Raw genomic sequence first — 19,479 nt, 5'->3', positions numbered from 1 at the left:
GTTAATCTGTCTTGTCTTGTCTCGAAAGAATTAAAAGAGCACCCGATTTTTTCATATGACCAGTGGTTAAAGCTTTCGCTTGTCACGCCCAAGTCCCGGGTTTGATTCCCAACATGGGTACAATGTGTGAAGCCCATTTCTGGTGTCCCCCGCCGTGATATTGCTGAAATATTGCTGGAATATTGCCAAGAGTGGCGTAAAACCATATTCACTCACTCACTCAAAAGATGTTAAAGAACACCCGATTTTTTCATCTGACTAGTCAATCAGTCATGTCATTAACAATAGTTGGGAAATAAGTGGACGTACGTAGATCCTTATCACTACAAGGCCCTGTGTATTGCTGTGACAACATCTGAGTGGAACAATGAGATTATGCTGCCTTTTCCTTGAGGGTAAGGTTCTGGTTTAGCATTGTCCATAAACAGATCTATGGGTCATGGCCAGAAAATAGGATGAAGCGTTCAACCATTATCCATGGTAAGACAAAATCAATGACTTCTGAAGCTGAGAGAACATTATAGATAATGACAGGAAGACAGGGGAGGTACAAAGTGATACATCGACAGATGGTGAGACGCATGAAACATATGGTTGGTTGATTTGTTGTTTAACGCCGCACTCAGCAATATTCCAGCTTTATGAAGGTGGTCTGTAAATAATCGAGTCTTGGCCAGACAATCCAGTGATTAATATCATGAGCATCGATCCACGCAATTGGGATTGATGACATGTATCAACCAAGTCAGTGAGCCTGACCACCCGATCCCGTTAGTCGCCTTTTACGACAAGCATAGTCATCTTTTACGGCAATTCTACCCCGGAATCTTCACGGGTCTTAAACATATGGAGAGGGATACATGGAGAGATACAAAGTAACAAAGACATACATTACGATACAAGGTGATACAGTATGATACAAAAAGAAACAGTATGATACAAAGAGATACATTATGATACAAAGAGATAAAGTATGGTACAAAGAGATACAGTATGATACAAAGAGATACAGTATGATACAAGAAAATACAGTATGACAGAGAAACAGTAGGATACAAAGAGATACAGTATGACACAAAGAGATACAGAATGATACAAAGAGATACAGTATGATACAAAGAGATACAGTATGATACAAAGAAAAACAGTATGATACAAAGAGATATACAGTGATCGCTCGCTATTGCGCTCTTCGATAAAGCGCTACTTCGGTTACTACGCGCGGTAACGCATGGCTCCCAAAATTTATGTACACTTTTAATACTGAGAGTTTTACACAGACATAATTGTATTGTTGTTCGTTGTTCATTTGCACATAACGCTTCTCATTGCATAATCAACCGTTTATCGCTGAATGGAGTTCTAATAATCTGTTTGAAAACATCCGCGGCAAGTCCCGGAAATACGATTGTTCAACTAGTTAACTTTTCACACTATCGACCTTTGATCTTAGAAGCGCATGCATGCAATAAAAGAGAACCACAAGCGAAGTTTATATTCTTAATTAGTGGGCAATCCAATTTGAGGCGACACTGTCACACACATGTAGTTGCTGTCACAACACGGCGGTCATTCATTTCGTAATCGCGCTTTCGTAACATCGCCTGTTTTTTTCCGTAGTTATAACAAGCGATTTCATTGGATTAAAATTTGTTTCTAATGACGCTTTCTTGCCGAAATCTACTACAAGTTTCGTGATTGGTCAATTTTGAGCACGTGACCTCAGGCAGCCAATCAAATTATAGCTGTGATACCAAGCTCGTGTTTGATAAATTTCAGAAGTTGGCGAAAGATTTTTTGTTAAATCGTGTTAATCTGAACGTTTTAAGCAGGAAATCACGATATATATTAAAAATATGGAACTTCGCGAATGTATCGTGCTAGGTTACGAGCTGTGACAAAGATTTTTCATGCATATATTTTTGCATTAAACATTGTGTCCGAGCCGAGAATTCAAGGCGACGAAAGCCGAGATGTCATTTGACTTACATTACACGCGATCGCACGAAACAATGGAAATAATAACTTAGATGTAAGTTTGATTACTTTTAGATATATTTTTGTTGATTTTATTTATCACTTTGTATAATATATTTAAAGATTTGTTTAAAACGTCTTTATTTTGCTCTTTGATGTGGACCCGTTGTCGAAATGTGTGTCCGAGAATTTTATTTTCAATAACATCGCGGAAAATAGTGAATAATTTTTTAATTTATCGATTAAAAATGATAAATTGAAATGGAATACGTATTTCAGACATTGTGAAATGTGACAGATTTAATAAATGAATGATATTACAGGTAGATCTAGGTCCATAAAAATTTATACTCTTTTGATGTGACGTGAGATAAACACATATTGATGATTTGCGATTTTCCGAGCGCGCGCCTCGGCCTCGGTTAAACGGCTCATCGTCTATAACGCCCACCAATTATTTGGACCCCATTGGTAGCGTTATAGCGAGCGATCACTGTAGTATGATACAAGAAGATACAGTATGACACAAAGAGAAACAGTATGATACAAAGAGATACAGTATGACACAAAGAGATACAGTATGATACAAAGAGATACAGTATGATACAAAGAGAAACAGTATGATACAAAGAGATACAGTATGATACAAAGAGAAACAGTATGATACAAAGAGATACAGTATGGTACAAAGCAATACATTATAATATACAGCAATACATTATGATATAAAGAGATACATTATGATACAAAGAGATACATTATGATACAAAGAGATACAAAGAAATACAGTATGATGCAAAGAGATACAAAGAGATACATTATGATATAAAGACATATAGTATGATACAAAGAGTTACCAAGAGGTACATGGAGTCGGTGTTATCGTGACAGACATTTCTATACCAAACATCAGAGGGATCTTTGCCGCAAATCTTTTACTTTCAATTTGTTTCAGTAATGTCAGCTAAGCTCATTTATCGACTGTACTGGCCTCAGTGCCGATGTGCGTTATGTAGTGGGTCTTTGAGATGAATTCCTCCGTGACAATGAACTGGTTAAACAAAATTATTGGAGAAATTTGAAGAAAACTTTTTGTAAAATAATGACATTTGCTGTCAAACATTCTAAACCATTGACATATCTGACTTTTTTAATCATGAGTCTTTTTAAGAAATCAACAAAAAAGTCCCTGCAGCATGAATTAAAAAGCCAGTAGAGACATTTATTACTTTGTCAAGTTCATCTCAATCCATGTTCTCTATTTAAATTATTTGACATGCAGAGTAAATATAGTAGAAGGTGCTTGGATAGCCAAGTGGTTAAAGTTGATTCCAACCACACAGACAATTCCTTATGTCTGATTCCAACCAGAGACAACTCCTTATGTCCGATGCCAACCACAGAGACAATTCCTTATGTCTGATTCCAACCACAGAGACAATTCCTTATGTCTGATTCCAACCACACAGACGTCGACAATGCCTTATGTCTGATTCTAACAATAGATACAATTTTTTATGTCCGACTCCAACCACACAGACAATTCCTTATGTCTGATTCCAACCAGAGACAATTCCTTATGTCCGATTCTAACAATAGAGACAATTCCTTTTGTCCAATTCCAACCACAGACACAATTCCTTAAGTTCGATTCCAACCAGACACAATTCCTTATGTGCCCTGTCAAGATATTGATGGAAGTTTGCTGCTGCATAAAACAATACTCACTCACTCACCCACTCACTGAGAATGTACACATCATCGCCGATTCTGGTCGAACCCAAAACTCAATCCAACCCATGGCTAAAACAGTTACACATTTGAAACGGATATCATCAACTTGCTACACCTCCATGGCCTAGTGGATAGAGCATCTACCTGGAGAGTGGAAGGTCAGTGGTTTGATCCCTGGTTGTGTCATACCAAAAGATGTTAAAAGATGGTACTTGATGTTACCTTGACTGGCATTGGCATTAAGGGGATAAAACAAGGACTGGTCAGCTAGGAGTCAGTATACTGTGTCTGAGTGGGGCATTCATGTTACTCTGCGATATGGTATCTCAGTGAGCTAGAACCATAAAACTGGCATTAATTCAGGCTAGTATAAGCACCTACCCTACCCACAAAAAAATCCAACCTTTTTTCAACACAAACTAACTTGAGTGATATTTCAAGTTAACTATTTTTTTCCATACCAGTAGAGTAGGCAGTATCAATGATATCAGAAGGTCATTTTAAATTTATTTTAGTTTTGCAATGTTTCGTGTCAAAGGACCTGTAAACCAACAAAAGAAATGAGTCGCCTTATTCAACACCTTGACATGCATGCTTGTCCTCAGTTATATTGTTAGCTTTCATGGTGAAGGTTTGGAGGGTTTATGAGGATGTAAAGGCTGTGCCCTCAGATGTGAGGTGTTACATAGTACAGCTTTCCTGACAACTTGTCATGTTACTGATGAATTACATCTTGTCTCAATGTGTTCTGGGGAGAGAAAATAGATCAGAGTTACGTCACCCCAAGACCATATGATAAAAATGTCATAACTGTTTCAGTTTGATTGAAATAATAGTATTTATAGTAAGCATATATATATTGACTTATGTCATCTCATGAATTTTAAAGTACAAATTTTACTCAACAAGAACTAATGTCCCCAAATCAGCCTTAACTTGTATACAACTGCCTAATGTTGTCAGTGTGGTCGTGTCATGATGACACAGAGCCTCAGTGTGGTCGTGTCTTTACAACACAGAGCCTCAGTGTGGTTGTGTCTTTACAACACATAGCCTCAGTGTGGTTGTGTCTTTACAACACAGAGCCTCAGTGTGGTCGTGTCATGATGACACACAGCCTCAGTGTGGTTGTGTCTTTACAACACAGAGCCTCAGTGTGGTCGTGTCTTTACAACACAGAGCCTCAGTGTGGTTGTGTCTTTACAACACAGAGCCTCAGTGTGGTCGTGTCATTACAACACATAGCCTCAGTGTGGTTGTGTCTTTACAACACATAGCCTCAGTGTGGTTGTGTCATTACAACACACAGCCTCAGTGTGGTTGTGTCATTACAACACATAGCCTCAGTGTGGTCGTGTCTTTACAACACATAGCCTCAGTGTGGTCGTGTCTTTACAACACAGAGCCTCAGTGTGGTTGTGTCTTTACAACACATAGCCTCAGTGTGGTTGTGTCATTACAACACAGAGCCTCAGTGTGGTTGTGTCATTACAACACACAGCCTCAGTGTGGTCGTGTCTTTACAACACACAGCCTCAGTGTGGTCGTGTCCTTACAACACATAGCCTCAGTGTGGTTGTGTCTTTACAACATATAGCCTCAGTGTGGTCGTGTCATTACAACACAGAGCCTCAGTGTGGTTGTGTCATTACAACACATAGCCTCAGTGTGGTTGTGTCATTACAACACAGAGCCTCAGTTTGGTCGTGTCTTTACAACACATAGCCTCAGTGTGGTCGTGTCTTTACAACACAGAGCCTCAGTGTGGTTGTGTCATTACAACACAGAGCCTCAGTGTGGTTGTGTCATTACAACACATAGCCTCAGTGTGGTCGTGTCTTTACAACACAGAGCCTCAGTGTGGTCGTGTCTTTACAACACAGAGCCTCAGTGTGGTTGTGTCATTACAACACATAGCCTCAGTGTGGTTGTGTCATTACAACACATAGCCTCAGTGTGGTCGTGTCATTACAACATGTAGCCTCAGTGTGGTCATGTCTTTACAACACAGAGCCTCAGTGTGGTTGTGTCTTTACAACACAGAGCCTCAGTGTGGTTGTGTCTTTACAACACATTATATACTGAGAGAGAGTTGACTCAACAAATGTGTACAAAGAGGTTATCCCTGTAGCATATGTCCCTGTGAGAGATTGTATTTCAAATAACCTGACTATCATTTGCCGTTGTACACTGTGTGACCCTGCAGGATACAACATATCTTCCAGCACAAAGTGTATACACAGACTTATTATCTACAAGAAGGAATCTAAAATACTACCCTTCTGCCTATCCCATAAAATTCTTTCCTCCCTGCTCAAAATTGAGACATCTGACCGGTTGATAATCTTATCTGTTACAATGTACCAGGATGTACATGTACTCACACATGCCGCCCCCCACTGAACACTGTATCTCATGTGTCACAGAGGCATTATAACATATATACTGCACTCCAGACCATGCTGATACACCTCTCCCCAACCCATGCTGATTCATCTCACCCCAACCCAAGCACACGTACCTCATCCCAGCACACGTACCTCACCCCAGCCCATGCTGATACACCTCACCCCAACCCATGCTGATTCATCTCACCCCAACCCAAGCACACATACCTCACCCCAGCACACACAGCTCACCCCAGCACATGTACCTCACCCCAGTACAAGCACCTCACCCTAGTACATGCACCTCACCCAAGTACACACACCTCACCCCCCAGGACACATACCTCACCCCAGCATGTACACCTCACCCCAGCACATGCACCTCACCCAGGCACACATACCTCACCCCAGCATGCACACTTCAACCCAGCACAGACACCTCACCCTAGCACACACACATCACCCCAGCACACACACATCACCCCAGCACACACACCTCACCCTAGCACAGACACCTCACCCAGGCACACATACCTCACCCCAGCATACCTCTCACCCCAGCACACACACCTCACCCTAGCACAGACACCTCACCCTAGCACAGACACCTCACCCTAGCACAGACACCTCACCCCAGCACACACACCTCACCCTAGCACAGACACCTCACCCTAGCACAGACACCTCACCCTAGCACAGACACCTCACCCAGGCACACACACCTCACCCCAGCATACACCTCACCCCAGCACACACACCTCACCCTAGCACACACACCTCACCCTAGCACAGACACCTCATCCTAGCACAGACACCTCACCCAGGCACACACACCTCACCCTAGCATACACCTCACCCCAGCACACACACCTCACCCAAGCACACACACTTCACCCCAGCACACACACTTCACACCAGCACACACCTCACCCCAGCACGCACACCTCACCCCAGCACATACCTCACACCAGCACACACACCTCACCCCAGCACGCACACCTCACCCCAGCACACACCTCACCCCAGCACACACACCTCACCCAAGCACAGCCTCCTCACCCCAGTACACACACACCTCGCCCCAGCACATGCACCTCACCCCAGCACAGGTACCTCACCCCAGCACACAAACCTCACCCCAGTACACACACCTCACCCAAGCACACACCTCACCCAAGCACACACACCTCCCACTACACACACCTCACCCCAGTACACACACCTCACCCTGGCAAACACACCTCACCCAAGGACACACATCACCCCAGCACACACACCTCCCACTACATACACCTCAACCCAGCACACACGTCACCCAAGCACACCCTCCTCACCCCTGTACACGCACACCTCACCCCCCAGCACAGGTACCTCACCCAGCACACACACCTCACCCCAGCACACACAACTTACCCCCCACTACACACACCTCACCCCAGCACATGCACCTCACCCCAGCACAGGTACCTCACCCAAGTACATGCACCTCACCCCCCAGCACACGCACCTCACCCCAGCACACACACTTTACCGCCCACTACACACACATCACCCCCAGCATGTCCACCTCGACCAAGCACACACACCTCACCCCATTACACACACCTCACCCCAGCACAAACACAACTCACCTCCCACTACACACACCTCACCCCCAGCATGTCCACCTCACCTCAGTACACACACCTCACCCCAGCACACACACTTCACCCCAGCACACGCACCTCACCCCAGCACACACACCTCACCTAAGCACACGTACATCACCCAACCTCACGTACATCAACACACATCATCGTATATCTGACCTCGTTCCAGTATACATAAGTCACACCCCACCACACGTACATCAAAACACATCCCTGCCCTCCATGCTATCATATCCACATTTTTAACTGAAGTATAACCCAACCTCTAGATTTGCACAAATCTCTAAGGCAATAATTATTAGTTTAAAACATAAGTTCTAGATTATTTACATTATAAGAACAAGTTGTCCCTATAAGAGACTGGAAACCTTGAACAGTCCTCATATCTAGACTTGCCCATAAGGGGATAGAATGTACAACACATCCATAGACTTTTCCTTCAGTACAGCCTAGGAGCAAGGCTAGCCAACCTCTTGTCTGGCTTGTGAGGGAATTAGAACTTGATCTTTCCTCTCTATCGACTAAGCATCAAATTATTTATAATTAGCACCATTTATTGGCGCCAACACAGGATGGGATCCTTCTTTCACAACCCTCCCAACACACACTTTGATATATTTGCTAGTATATGGTAAATATCCCTGTATCCATGTGAACATTTAAAACATTCATTACAGATTATACTCTGAGTTGTCTCTTCAAACTAACAGCAAGGACTTCATCATTCAGAGGTCAATAATTACACCACAGCACTAGCCAGCAATATCTATATGTTTGTCAGGGAAGGGGTCTGCAATCTCTCTATATTTGTCAGGGCAGGGGTCAGCAATCTATATATTTGTCAGGGCAGGGGGTCAGCAATATCTATATATTTGTCAGGGCAAGGGTCAGCAATCTATATATTTGTCAGGGCAGGGGTCAGCAATATCTATATATTTGTCAGGGCAGGGGTCAGCAATATCTATATATTTGTCAGGGCAGGGGTCACCAATCTATATATTTGTCAGGGCAGGGGGCAGCAACATCTATATATTTGTCAGGGCAGGGGTCAGCAATATCTATATATTTGTCAGGGCAGCGGTCACCAATCTATATATTTGTCAGGGCAGGGGTCAGCAATATCTATATATTTGTCAGGGCAGCGGTCACCAATCTATATGTATTTATCAGGGAAGGGGTCAGCAACCTCTATCTATATATCAGGGCAGGGGTCAGCAATCTCTATGTATTTATCAGGGCAGTGGTCAGCAACCTCTATCCATAAATCAGGGCAGGGGTCAGCAACCTCTATACATCTGTCAGGGCAGGGGTCAGCAATCTCTATGTATTTATCAGGGCAGGGGTCAGCAACCTCTATCTATATATCAGGGCAGGGGTCAGCAACCTCTATCTATATATCAGGGCAGGGGTCAGCAACCTCTATCTATATATCAGGGCAGGGGTCAGCAACCTCTATCCATAAATCAGGGCAGGGGTCAGCAACCTCTATATATCTGTCAGGGCAGGGGTCAGCAATCTCTATGTATTTATCAGGGCAGGGGTCAGCAACCTCTATCTATATATCAGGGCAGGGGTCAGCAACCTCTATCTATATATCAGGGCAGGGGTCAGCAACCTCTATCTATATATCAGGGCAGGGGTCAGCAACCTCTATCTATATATCAGGGCAGGGGTCAGCAACCTCTATACATCTGTCAGGGCAGGGGTCAGCAACCTTTATGTCAGGGTAGGGGTTAGCAATCTATATATTTGTCAGGGCAGGTGTCAGCAATCTCTATCTATATATCATGGCAGGGGTTAGCAATCTGCATTTATCAGAGCTGTAAGTAAAAAGTGTTTAAAAAAAATGCTGGCTGTTATTTGAACCTTCAAAAATACCCTCAGAACAGTTTGCTTTGTATTTCATATTTCACAATGAATATTCTTTTCAACACAAAGTAATCTGAGTGATATTTAATGCTAACTTATTTTTTAGTATTTTTTATACCATTCATTCGACATTATTAAAAACAATGTCAGAAAAGTCATTCAGAGGTCAATAATTAGAAAATGTCAGAAAAGTCATTTAAAATATCTTTCTATTTTGCTATTTTTTATGTTGGAGGATCTTGAAACAAAAAAAATAATGAATATAAGCACAGATAAAGTATGTCGACTTCCTGGCATAAAAATGTTAGCCTTACAACAGTGGATAATCTTAATTTTACATCACATAAGCAATATTGCAGAACAAGTTTATCAGGATTAAATAGCTGTCAGAAGAAGGCAGCAAAACAGCAAGGTAAATATCACAGTATTAACAAGTCAGAATCAAGACACATAACTAATAAAAAACTAAGTCCTTAATACAAGGCCATGGATTATAGAACCCTAAGTGTATTGAATAATGATGAGGAATACCCTGGCTGTGGGATATCACTGATATCACACAGGCAATATCAAGCTCTTCTGTCATTGTCATGCAGGCCTCACACAAACCTGACTGCGTGCAGGTGTATGTGGGCTGAGGGGAAGAAGATGAAGAGAAAGAAGAGGAAGAACAGGAGGAAGACTCACCAGACAGAGCACGATAACAAGCCAGGCCCCATATAAGTCACCTTGCGCCATGTTGGGTCTGTGTCCTCCACAATACTCCATGTACAGGAAACATACAGTTTTATAACTCTACTTGTCACTCTCCTAAAACACTCAGAGTATGCCCTACATACAAAGGTACACCACGCCTGCACTGAATGCGTAATTATGATTGGACATAATTAATCATAATGGTAGAAAGAACAAAGTAAGGTAATAAATCCTAAATTACTGTTCATTAATACAGAAAAAACAATGTTTATAAAGAGAAATTTTAGGAACTCGATACATAAGCAAATGTAAAACGACTAAGAGGATTCTAAATTACAATCCTGGTAGAATCAGCCATTATTGGACCCTGCATAACTTGAGTCAATTTATGGGGATTTCAGGTCAGAATAGATTCTCATTAGCTCTGTTTACTGATCTGACATGGGGATTGGATGGTCGGTCAGACCCTGTTACTAGGGCTGGGATGGGTAACTCGGGTACTCAGGTTGGGTGGGTCCTGAGTAGGACCTGGGTACCCAGAGGCCTTCCTGGGGATAGGAAAATATGAAACAGTTCAATCTCACCGGCCCAACCCAACCCTGCCTATAATAAATGTCTGATCCCTAACATTGAATTCTTAAATATTGTCATTACTGAAACCAGAAGGGAATATCTGATCAAAACGGGACACAACATCTACATCTTCAGCAACATCATCAACTATGCCATCAGCCTTGCCACCATGCATCACTTTGTAGTTCAGACATGAGATAGATCTCTTCCATTACCGAAATATCAGAACCACAATAACACCAGCCTAAAATAACCCTCTTCAGTCAGACATCCACCATATATCAAACTCCACACATCCAGACAACCATCAACAGTAATGAAAAACTCCTCAAGTAGATCAGCTTCAACCATGAGAGCAGATTAACCTGAGCTGGAGTAATAGCCACAGTTTACATGGTATTACTCTGTATTATAAACATGGGCAGCTAATTGAAAGTTGTTGTTTCATGTTGTGGATCCAGGAGCAATTTGTGCTGTATCTGACAACAGTAGAGACAGGGTTGTAGAGGGTGACATTTAGCATTACCACAACTGGATGGACATCAAATACAAACCATACATTTTTCTCTATTGTTGTATCAACCATATTGCATCCTTTGTCTCGGAAGATATATGTACATCATAACCATGCATATCATTCCCCCTGTCTGCTTGCAATGATAAACATAACATGTTGCAACAATTGCATGCCTTGTGATGTCACAGACTCATGGTGCCCACAGCAAGGCCATTGTGATGTCAAAGACTCATGGTGCCCACAGCAAGGCCTTTGTGATGTCACAGACTCATGGTGCCCACAGCAAGGCCTTTGTGATGTCACAGACTCATGGTGCCCACAGCAAGGCCTTTGTGATGTCACAGACTCATGGTGCCCACAGCAAGGCCTTTGTGATGTCAAAGACTCATGGTGCCCACAGCAAGGCCTTTGTGATGTCACAGACTCATGGTGCCCACAGCAAGGACATTGTGATGACACAGACTCATGGTGCCCACAGCAAGGACATTGTGATGACACAGACTCATGGCTCCCACAGCAAGGACATTGTGATGTCACAGACTCATGGTGCCCACAGCAAGGCCTTTGTGATGTCACAGACTAATGGTGCCCACAGCAAGGCCATTGTGATGTCACAGACTCATGGTGCCCACAGCAAGGCCATTGTGATGTCAAATACTCATGGCTCCCACAGCAAGGAAATTGTGATGTCACAGGCTCATGGTGCCCACAGCAAGGCCATTGTGATATCACAGACTCATTGCACCCATCGCAAAACCATTGTGATGTCAAAGACTCATGGTCCCCACAGCAAGGCCATTGTGATGTCAAATACTCATGGCTCCCACAGCAAGGAAATTGTGATGTCACAGACTCATGGTGCCGACAGGAAGGGCATTGTGATGTTACAGAATCATGGCACCCACATCAAGGCCATTGTGATGTCGCAGACTCATTGCCCCCACAGCCATGTGTTTTCATACTGTGATCTCATGGAAGAGACCCATACCTGCTCCTTATTCCCTTGAGAGATCTTCACTCTACAACTGCCGTAAGTCTATGCTAAAGAATGGGAGTTACATCACTCATAGCACCAACATAGGTTTTTGGAACTGGGTCTGGAAACCCCATTGCGGGAACGAAAAGAAAGCCCTTCAAATGACAAAGGACTTGGCTGGGAGCAGTGTCAGTGATATCAATGGTTAGATTGTGCCAGGTATACACAAACAATATTGTCAACATGGTGCCAGATCAATGATAGATTGCATGTACTGATTACAGAGCCTTTCTCATTTCTTACTCATCTCTAAATTCCACACATCTCTCAAGTCTATTTTCCACCTCTGAAACTCCACACTTAAACTGTTCTTCTATCAATAACAACTTCCTCCAGACAAGCAACTAAAGACAAGAACAGAAGGAAGTTTGTGTGGATGTTTTTCTCCTTATGTCTAGACAGCACAGCACATCAACAAGCCAACAGCAACATCAATGAGATATGCATATTATAGACAATATTTATTTTGTTTCAACAAACTGTTGCTTGGCTGTGTCATCTCATTGTGAAGGCTTTTAAATTATTTGTTTCCATTGGTCCACTCAAAGTTATAAGAAACCTTGTAAGATATCCTTCCTTGAAAAGGTTGTTTTAAATGTATGGTTGATTGGCATAATAACAGCAAGGAGTTGTTTGGAGTGTTTCAGGCTTTAAGCAGTGTTTAAAATTTAGATAAATTCCTGCTAGACAACTGGAATGGCAAGTCTAATAAATTGCCTACCTTGTCGTAAAGTTGCCTGACCATATTCGTTTTACACTGGGCTGGAGTGAGTGAGTATGGTTTAACGCCGCTTTTAGCAATATTCCAGCGATATCACGGCGGAGGACACCTTAAATGGGCTTCACACATTGTACCTATGTCTGGAATCGAACCCGGGTCTTCGGTGTGACGAGCGAACGCTTTAACCACTAGGCTACCTGATCTCCCCACACTGGGCAGGACAAGCAACACAAATAACTACAGATGAGATATATAAATCTGCTTAGGTTTTGCACTTGGGTATGTCTATAACACTGTCCGGGTTCCAGCTTCGGTAAATCGACCTGGTCCTATTCCACAAAGAACTACAGTTGTCCTAAGTTGTTAAAGTATGGGAGTTACACCCGTCTTAGTGGTAAGATTCTTTGGTTGATCGGTGCCAAGGTTGCCATATTTGTAATCATCAAGACACAAAAATGCTTAGGCGCAGAAGAAATAATTATGATAGAAACAAACAACTCCATTTTAACTCTGTAAGACCATCGGTATTAAAAACTATAAAAGTTGACCATCTGGGTAAAAAAAAAGACTATCTCAGACAGTCAGGGATTGCTCAGGGGCCAGGTATAACACCCAGGTCTATAGATAACTATGTAAAAATTCCTAAATTGGAAAAAAACAATGTAAGGTTATTATCAGTAATAGCAATGTCTAAATTGCAAATTTTGAAATAAAATATGAAGTGCTTTTATAGGTTTACATTATTGCATTGACTGCAATGGTAAAATACCTTGAATTAAATAAAACAGGGGTTTTAATAAAATCACATTTGGGGGACAAAATACCATTTTTTCTCTCAATTTGGTCAGACAGAGGCAAGTTAAAAACTCTTCATGAATTCCTGTATTTCTTGGAATCAAAGTGTAAGAGTTACTTCTGTTCTCATATCAATGAACTTTGTTTTGTCTTTTATTACTCAAATTTGGTAACAGGGGAAAATACTTGTTCTGCCAGGGAATAAGCGATTGTATTTTTCTGATCATAAAAATAAGTTATAAAACAACATCATGAAATAAAGATATGACTGAAATACCAGTACTGTTCAAAATGGGGTTTAATGTGAGTGAGTGAGTTAGTGATACCGCTTCAAACAAGGTCTTAAACTACAACCTACAGACTGGAGTGAGTGAGTGATACCGTTTCAAACAAGGTGATAAACTACAACCTACAGATCTGAGTGAGTGAGTAATTGACTGAGTGATACCATTTCAAAAAAGGTGTTAAACTACAACCTACAGACTGGAGTGAGTGAGTGATACCATTTCAAATAAGGTGTTAAACTACAACCAACAGACCTGAGTGAGTGAGTGAGTGAGTGAGTGATACCGCTTCAAACAAGGTCTTAAACTACAACCTACAGACTGGAGTGAGTGAGTGAGTGATACCGTTTCAAACAAGGTGTTAAACTACAACCTACAGACTGGAGTGAGTGATACCGTTTCAAACAAGGTGTTAAACTACAACCTACAGACTGGAGTGAGTGAGTGAGTGATACCATTTCAAACAAGGTGTTAAACTACAACCTACAGACTGGAGTGAGTGAGTGAGTGATACCATTTCAAACAAGGTGTTAAACTACAACCTACAGTTGAGTGAGTGAGTGAGTGAGTGAGTGAGTGATACCATTGTTCCAGCAGCTAATCTTCTTGATATGGCATTACCAGGTGGCAAACATCAACCTAATTACCTATTAAAACTAATATTAACAATAATTTTTTAATGAAATATTGTGAATCACATGTCTGCAATTTGCAGCAGGAGCATCTACAGTTTTTACAGGCCATGTTTACATTACTTGATTGCAAGATGGGCATCACTCCAGCGTGCCCTATCAAATTAGTTGTCTTGAATTAAAAGGAGAATATTTGAGTAACACAGCTGTTATCTATAACCTGACTTCAATGGAAAACAAATTAGAGACAACGAAATAGAGTAGCCAGCACTTCAAGTTCCTGTAACCTGACTGTCAACGTATCATTTGCCGTCAGATACTAATATCTCGTCAACTAATTAGATATCAAGTCATTGATTTTAGAATTTCTTTCTTTTGTTGAACAGTGATTAGCAGTGTTTATTTTGGCTCCCCTGCATTTAGATCACATTATTTTGAGGCAAGGGAGATAATTAGTAGCTAAAGATAGTTCTCTGTTCCAAATCAGAAAATAATTACAAAAACAGGCAGTAGAAAAAAACCATGTGGCAATTCTGATTCTGATATGTTGTGGCTTTAGCTAGGATTATCTGACAGGTGAGATATATAAATTTATTGTGTTTTTAATCGTGAAAATACTGTATTTATCTGAAAAACTAAAACTGTTATCTAACATGAGTGACATAGCACGTTATGCCGGAGCTACACGGAGTCAGTCTCCATGACGAAACTATGGTTTTCAGAGTAAGATCCGGTTCGCCCCGATTATGTTTCTAGGTTTGTCAGCACCATACCCGTGCTTGTGGGTTTCACCGAAGTGGTAAACGTCAGAGACCTGCATCACTTCGGGCTTTCATCCCACATTAAGCTGACACGCTGCGATATAACTGGAATACTGTTTAAAGCGGCGTTAAACCAAACTCACTCACTCAGAGTAAGATCATGATGATCTGAAGGAAAATGCAAAATAAATCAACCATTTGACTTTTGTTGTCAAATAACATCTTCATATCACCTTGCGAACCAACAAAGTTGACATTTTCACATATTTATCTGCACAATGCATGTTGTCATGCTTAATATACTGGCAAAATGCCAGCTTAACATTTAGTCTATAACGTAGAGGCGACAGCATAGTGATCATCATCATTCCATGATCGGGTACAACATGACATCAGAAAACAAATACCGTGGGGTATATTAGGCGGGGCTTTCTTTCTTTGACTCATGGCTCACTAAGTACTGGAAAAATGGGAAGAAAAATAACCCTTTTGTTTCTTCCAATTATGATTCGTTCATTTAACCAAAAGCCTTTCCTTTTTTATCAGCTGGCTAACAGATTATTTTTTCTCAAACCTTTGGTCAGCTTAATGTGGGAGGAAAGCCCGAAGTGATGCAGGTCTCAGATGTTTACTACTTCGGTGAAAGCCATGAGCACAGGTATGGTGCTGACCCAAGGGACACAACTCTGCACAGCAAATCGTGGCACCTTAGATGACTGGGCCACCCGTGCCCCCTAAAGTTCAATTGAAATTTCTCCGAACAGTGATAGTGTGACAAAAGAAAGTGATCAAATGTATCTTTTAAGAATCTTGTCTTTGTTAGTTTGCAACTTTTTTTTATCAGGATATAAAACAGCTATTTTTGCCCAAATGATTACAGGTTATGTCCTACGACTCCAAGATCTACCTGAACAGTTGGAAATCCATAATACACTGAGCAAAAAAATTGAAGGATCATGAATATATTGGGGGACATTTTTTTGTAGCGAATACTGAGCACACATTTCATAAAATTATCCCCAAAAATATTCTTGATCCCTGACTTTTTGTGTGCAGGATAAAAAAAAAGTAGGCTTGGTATAAACATGATGCTAAAACATGTTCAAGAGCAGACTGGAGGTTGAAGAGCCTACTTTGATGCCATCTGTTCAAGTGTAAATGTCTTTTTACAATTACCATTGTTTTAACTCAATTTCACACAAAAATGTTTAAATGCTTAAAAAATCAAATCACTTCACACAAGTATTTTCTTTTGATAGAGAATTGAACGATGTTAATTTTCCTTTTCCAACAAATTGCGAGTGATCGACTTTGGGAGGACGTCAAGGAATTTGAATTGCCGGCGCCATCTGTCACAAGATAACGGCTGTAACAACTGAGGAGGCATAAAAAATTCACAATGGATTTCTGACAAAAGGGAAAAAACCACAAGGTGATGATGGCTTTTTTAGGGGAAAGCCTGACCAGTTAATGGCTGTTTGACGGGATCGAGTTTCATCATGAAGGAGACATTGTCAGGTTAAATGCTACACACAACCCACGGCACACTCAAGGACAAATCCTCATTATTCTAATTTGTCCACTTTTCTTCGTTATCCTTGCAACCTGACCCATCTGCTGGTATTAGGGGGGTTTTGGTGGGTGAGGAGGTATATATTTCAGCCGCATTATGTTGGGCTAACATCAAGTTGTCTTATTTAAAAATATATATACTACTCAAAACAAGTTAAAGAATATTATGTTTAATTTGTCATGCCATGACAACTTAACTATAGTAATATGAAGGAATCTTTAACTTCTTGTGATTAGCGTATCTACAAAATGCAAGACCCGTGAAGATCCGGGGATGAATAGATCTTCAGCAAACCCATGCTTCCTGAAAGCAGCGACTATGCTTGTCGTAAAAGGGAACTAACGGGGTCGTGTGGTCGGGCTCGCTGACTTGGTTAATGCATGTCATCATATCTCAATTGAGTGGATCGATGCTCATTATGTCAATCACTGGATTGTCTAGTCCAGACTTGATTATTTACAGAGCGCTGTCATATAGCTGGAATATTGCTGAGTGCGGCGTTAAACAACAAAGAAACACACAAACAGCATATATTTTTAACCACGCCATGTCTTCGTCTAACGCCTACTGTGTCAACTAGCTTCTAAGGGTTCAAAGATCAGACAAGTCCTTAAAAAACCTCATGATTTAATGCTCCCCAAAGAGACAAATTCATTTAAAATTATCCCTACACTCAAACCTTCAAGAACGCTGCCATCTTGTTAGGCGTGGTATGATCAAACGACAGGGCTGGGAAGTGTTTCATGTAATTGGGAGTTGTTAGACATGACGATTTATGATCCCTCTTAGACTTGCACAAGTCCCTTAGGCAATAATTATTAGTTTAAATCATAAGTACTAGATTGTGTAAATAATAAGAACAAGTTGTCCCTTTAAGAGACTGGAGTCCTTATCATCACTTGCTATTAGGAGGACAGAATTACAACACATCCATGGACTTTTCTTTCAGTACAGCCTTGGAGCAAGGCTAGATACCTCACTCAGAGACATGTAATAGTGTTATCTTATTGCTGTGTAAAAATCCACTGATAAATCCAGGGCTGTCATGACAGAATTACAACACATCCATGGACCTTTCTTTCAGTACAGCCTTGGAGCAAGGCTAGATTCCTCACTCAGAGACATGTAATAGTGTTATCTTATTGCTGTGTAAAAATCCACTGATAAATCCAGGGCTGTCATGTCAGCTGACGTTAATGCCTTTGGTATGGGCGGAGTCATTTCATTTTAATTCAGTGCAAACCTAAAGGCTAAAAAAAATTTAAAACAAGATGCCTAAGTATTCCCTTTGAAAAGTTAGGATTTAACATATTTCATGATGATTTATACCAGTGCCAAATCAATCATTTTAGACATGTTAATTCCTCTTTGTCAAGTATTCATGTTAACCTGTATTTCATTTTTCCCAGTACATGATACAACACGTTCTGGAGTCTACCATTACAAATGTAGTGTTGTGTGTTTGCAATCCAAAATCTGTCATGGGTAGAAGTGAAATTTTCAAAACTAGGGCTGAGACTGGTAACTCGGTTTGTTTTTTTCCGGTCGGGTGGGTACTGAGTAGGACCACCATATTCCCAGGACTACCCAGACCCGTGGTTAGTCACATGATTATATTGTTTAATGGCAAAGATTATCTAGAACTCTATGGTTACACCATAAGTGGCTAATGTTCGCCTTTCTTTCTCACTAATGCACCCATTCCTTCTGACTTTAAATGTTTGAATAAAGATAAAACTTCAGTCAACTTCAGTGTATGCCTGACAAGATCGTTTTATATGTGTATCTAAATACATTTTGCCAGGGCGACGATCAAACTATCGGTATTCCAAATCGGACATTTGTATCTACGTACAACAGAGGTATAAGTGAGCTCTAAAACAGAGCAAAACAGAGGTATAACAGAGTACTATAATGGGTATATAAAAGGGGTCTTAAAAAAGGTATAACAGAAGTATAACATGGGTTTATAACAGGGTGTAACAGAGGTATAAGCTGGCTCTAAAACAGAGCAAAACAGAGGCACGGGCTGAGAAGTATAATGGGTACATAAAAGGGGTCTTAAAAAAGGGTATAACAGAAGTATAACATGGGTTTATAACAGGGTGTAACAGAGGTATAAGAGGGCTCTAAAACAGAGGAATGGGCGTAGTAGAATAATGGGTATATAAAAGGGGTCTTAAAAAAGGGTATAACAGAAGTATAACATGGGTTTATAACAGGGTTTAACAGAGGTATAAGAGGGCTCTAAAACAGAGCAAAACAGAGGCATGGG

The 19,479-nt window shown here is 41.2% G+C and overlaps 1 protein-coding gene across 2 annotated transcripts in view; it reads right to left on the bottom strand.

The window, feature by feature from the left end:
- LOC139473966 (protein eva-1-like) overlaps positions 1–19,479 on the bottom strand; it is a 187,340-nt gene that overhangs the window by 77,178 nt on the left and 90,683 nt on the right. The window contains exon 1 of one of the 2 annotated variants that reach the window (XM_071256833.1): positions 10,304–10,364. The exons of the other annotated variant lie outside the window; for it this stretch is intronic. Coding sequence (XP_071112934.1) covers positions 10,304–10,354 — 51 coding nt within the window. The 5' untranslated portion in view covers positions 10,355–10,364. Of the gene's footprint in view, positions 1–10,303; positions 10,365–19,479 lie in introns of those variants that run through there. 2 annotated transcript variants of the gene reach the window in all.

This window comes from Haliotis cracherodii, unplaced genomic scaffold (assembly GCF_022045235.1).
Source record: "Haliotis cracherodii isolate W230 unplaced genomic scaffold, xgHalCrac1.p SCAF_3, whole genome shotgun sequence".
Taxonomy (NCBI): domain Eukaryota; kingdom Metazoa; phylum Mollusca; class Gastropoda; order Lepetellida; family Haliotidae; genus Haliotis; species Haliotis cracherodii.
The sequence above is the reverse complement of the archived record's forward strand: the minus strand, read 5'-3'. Positions and strand labels throughout refer to the sequence as shown.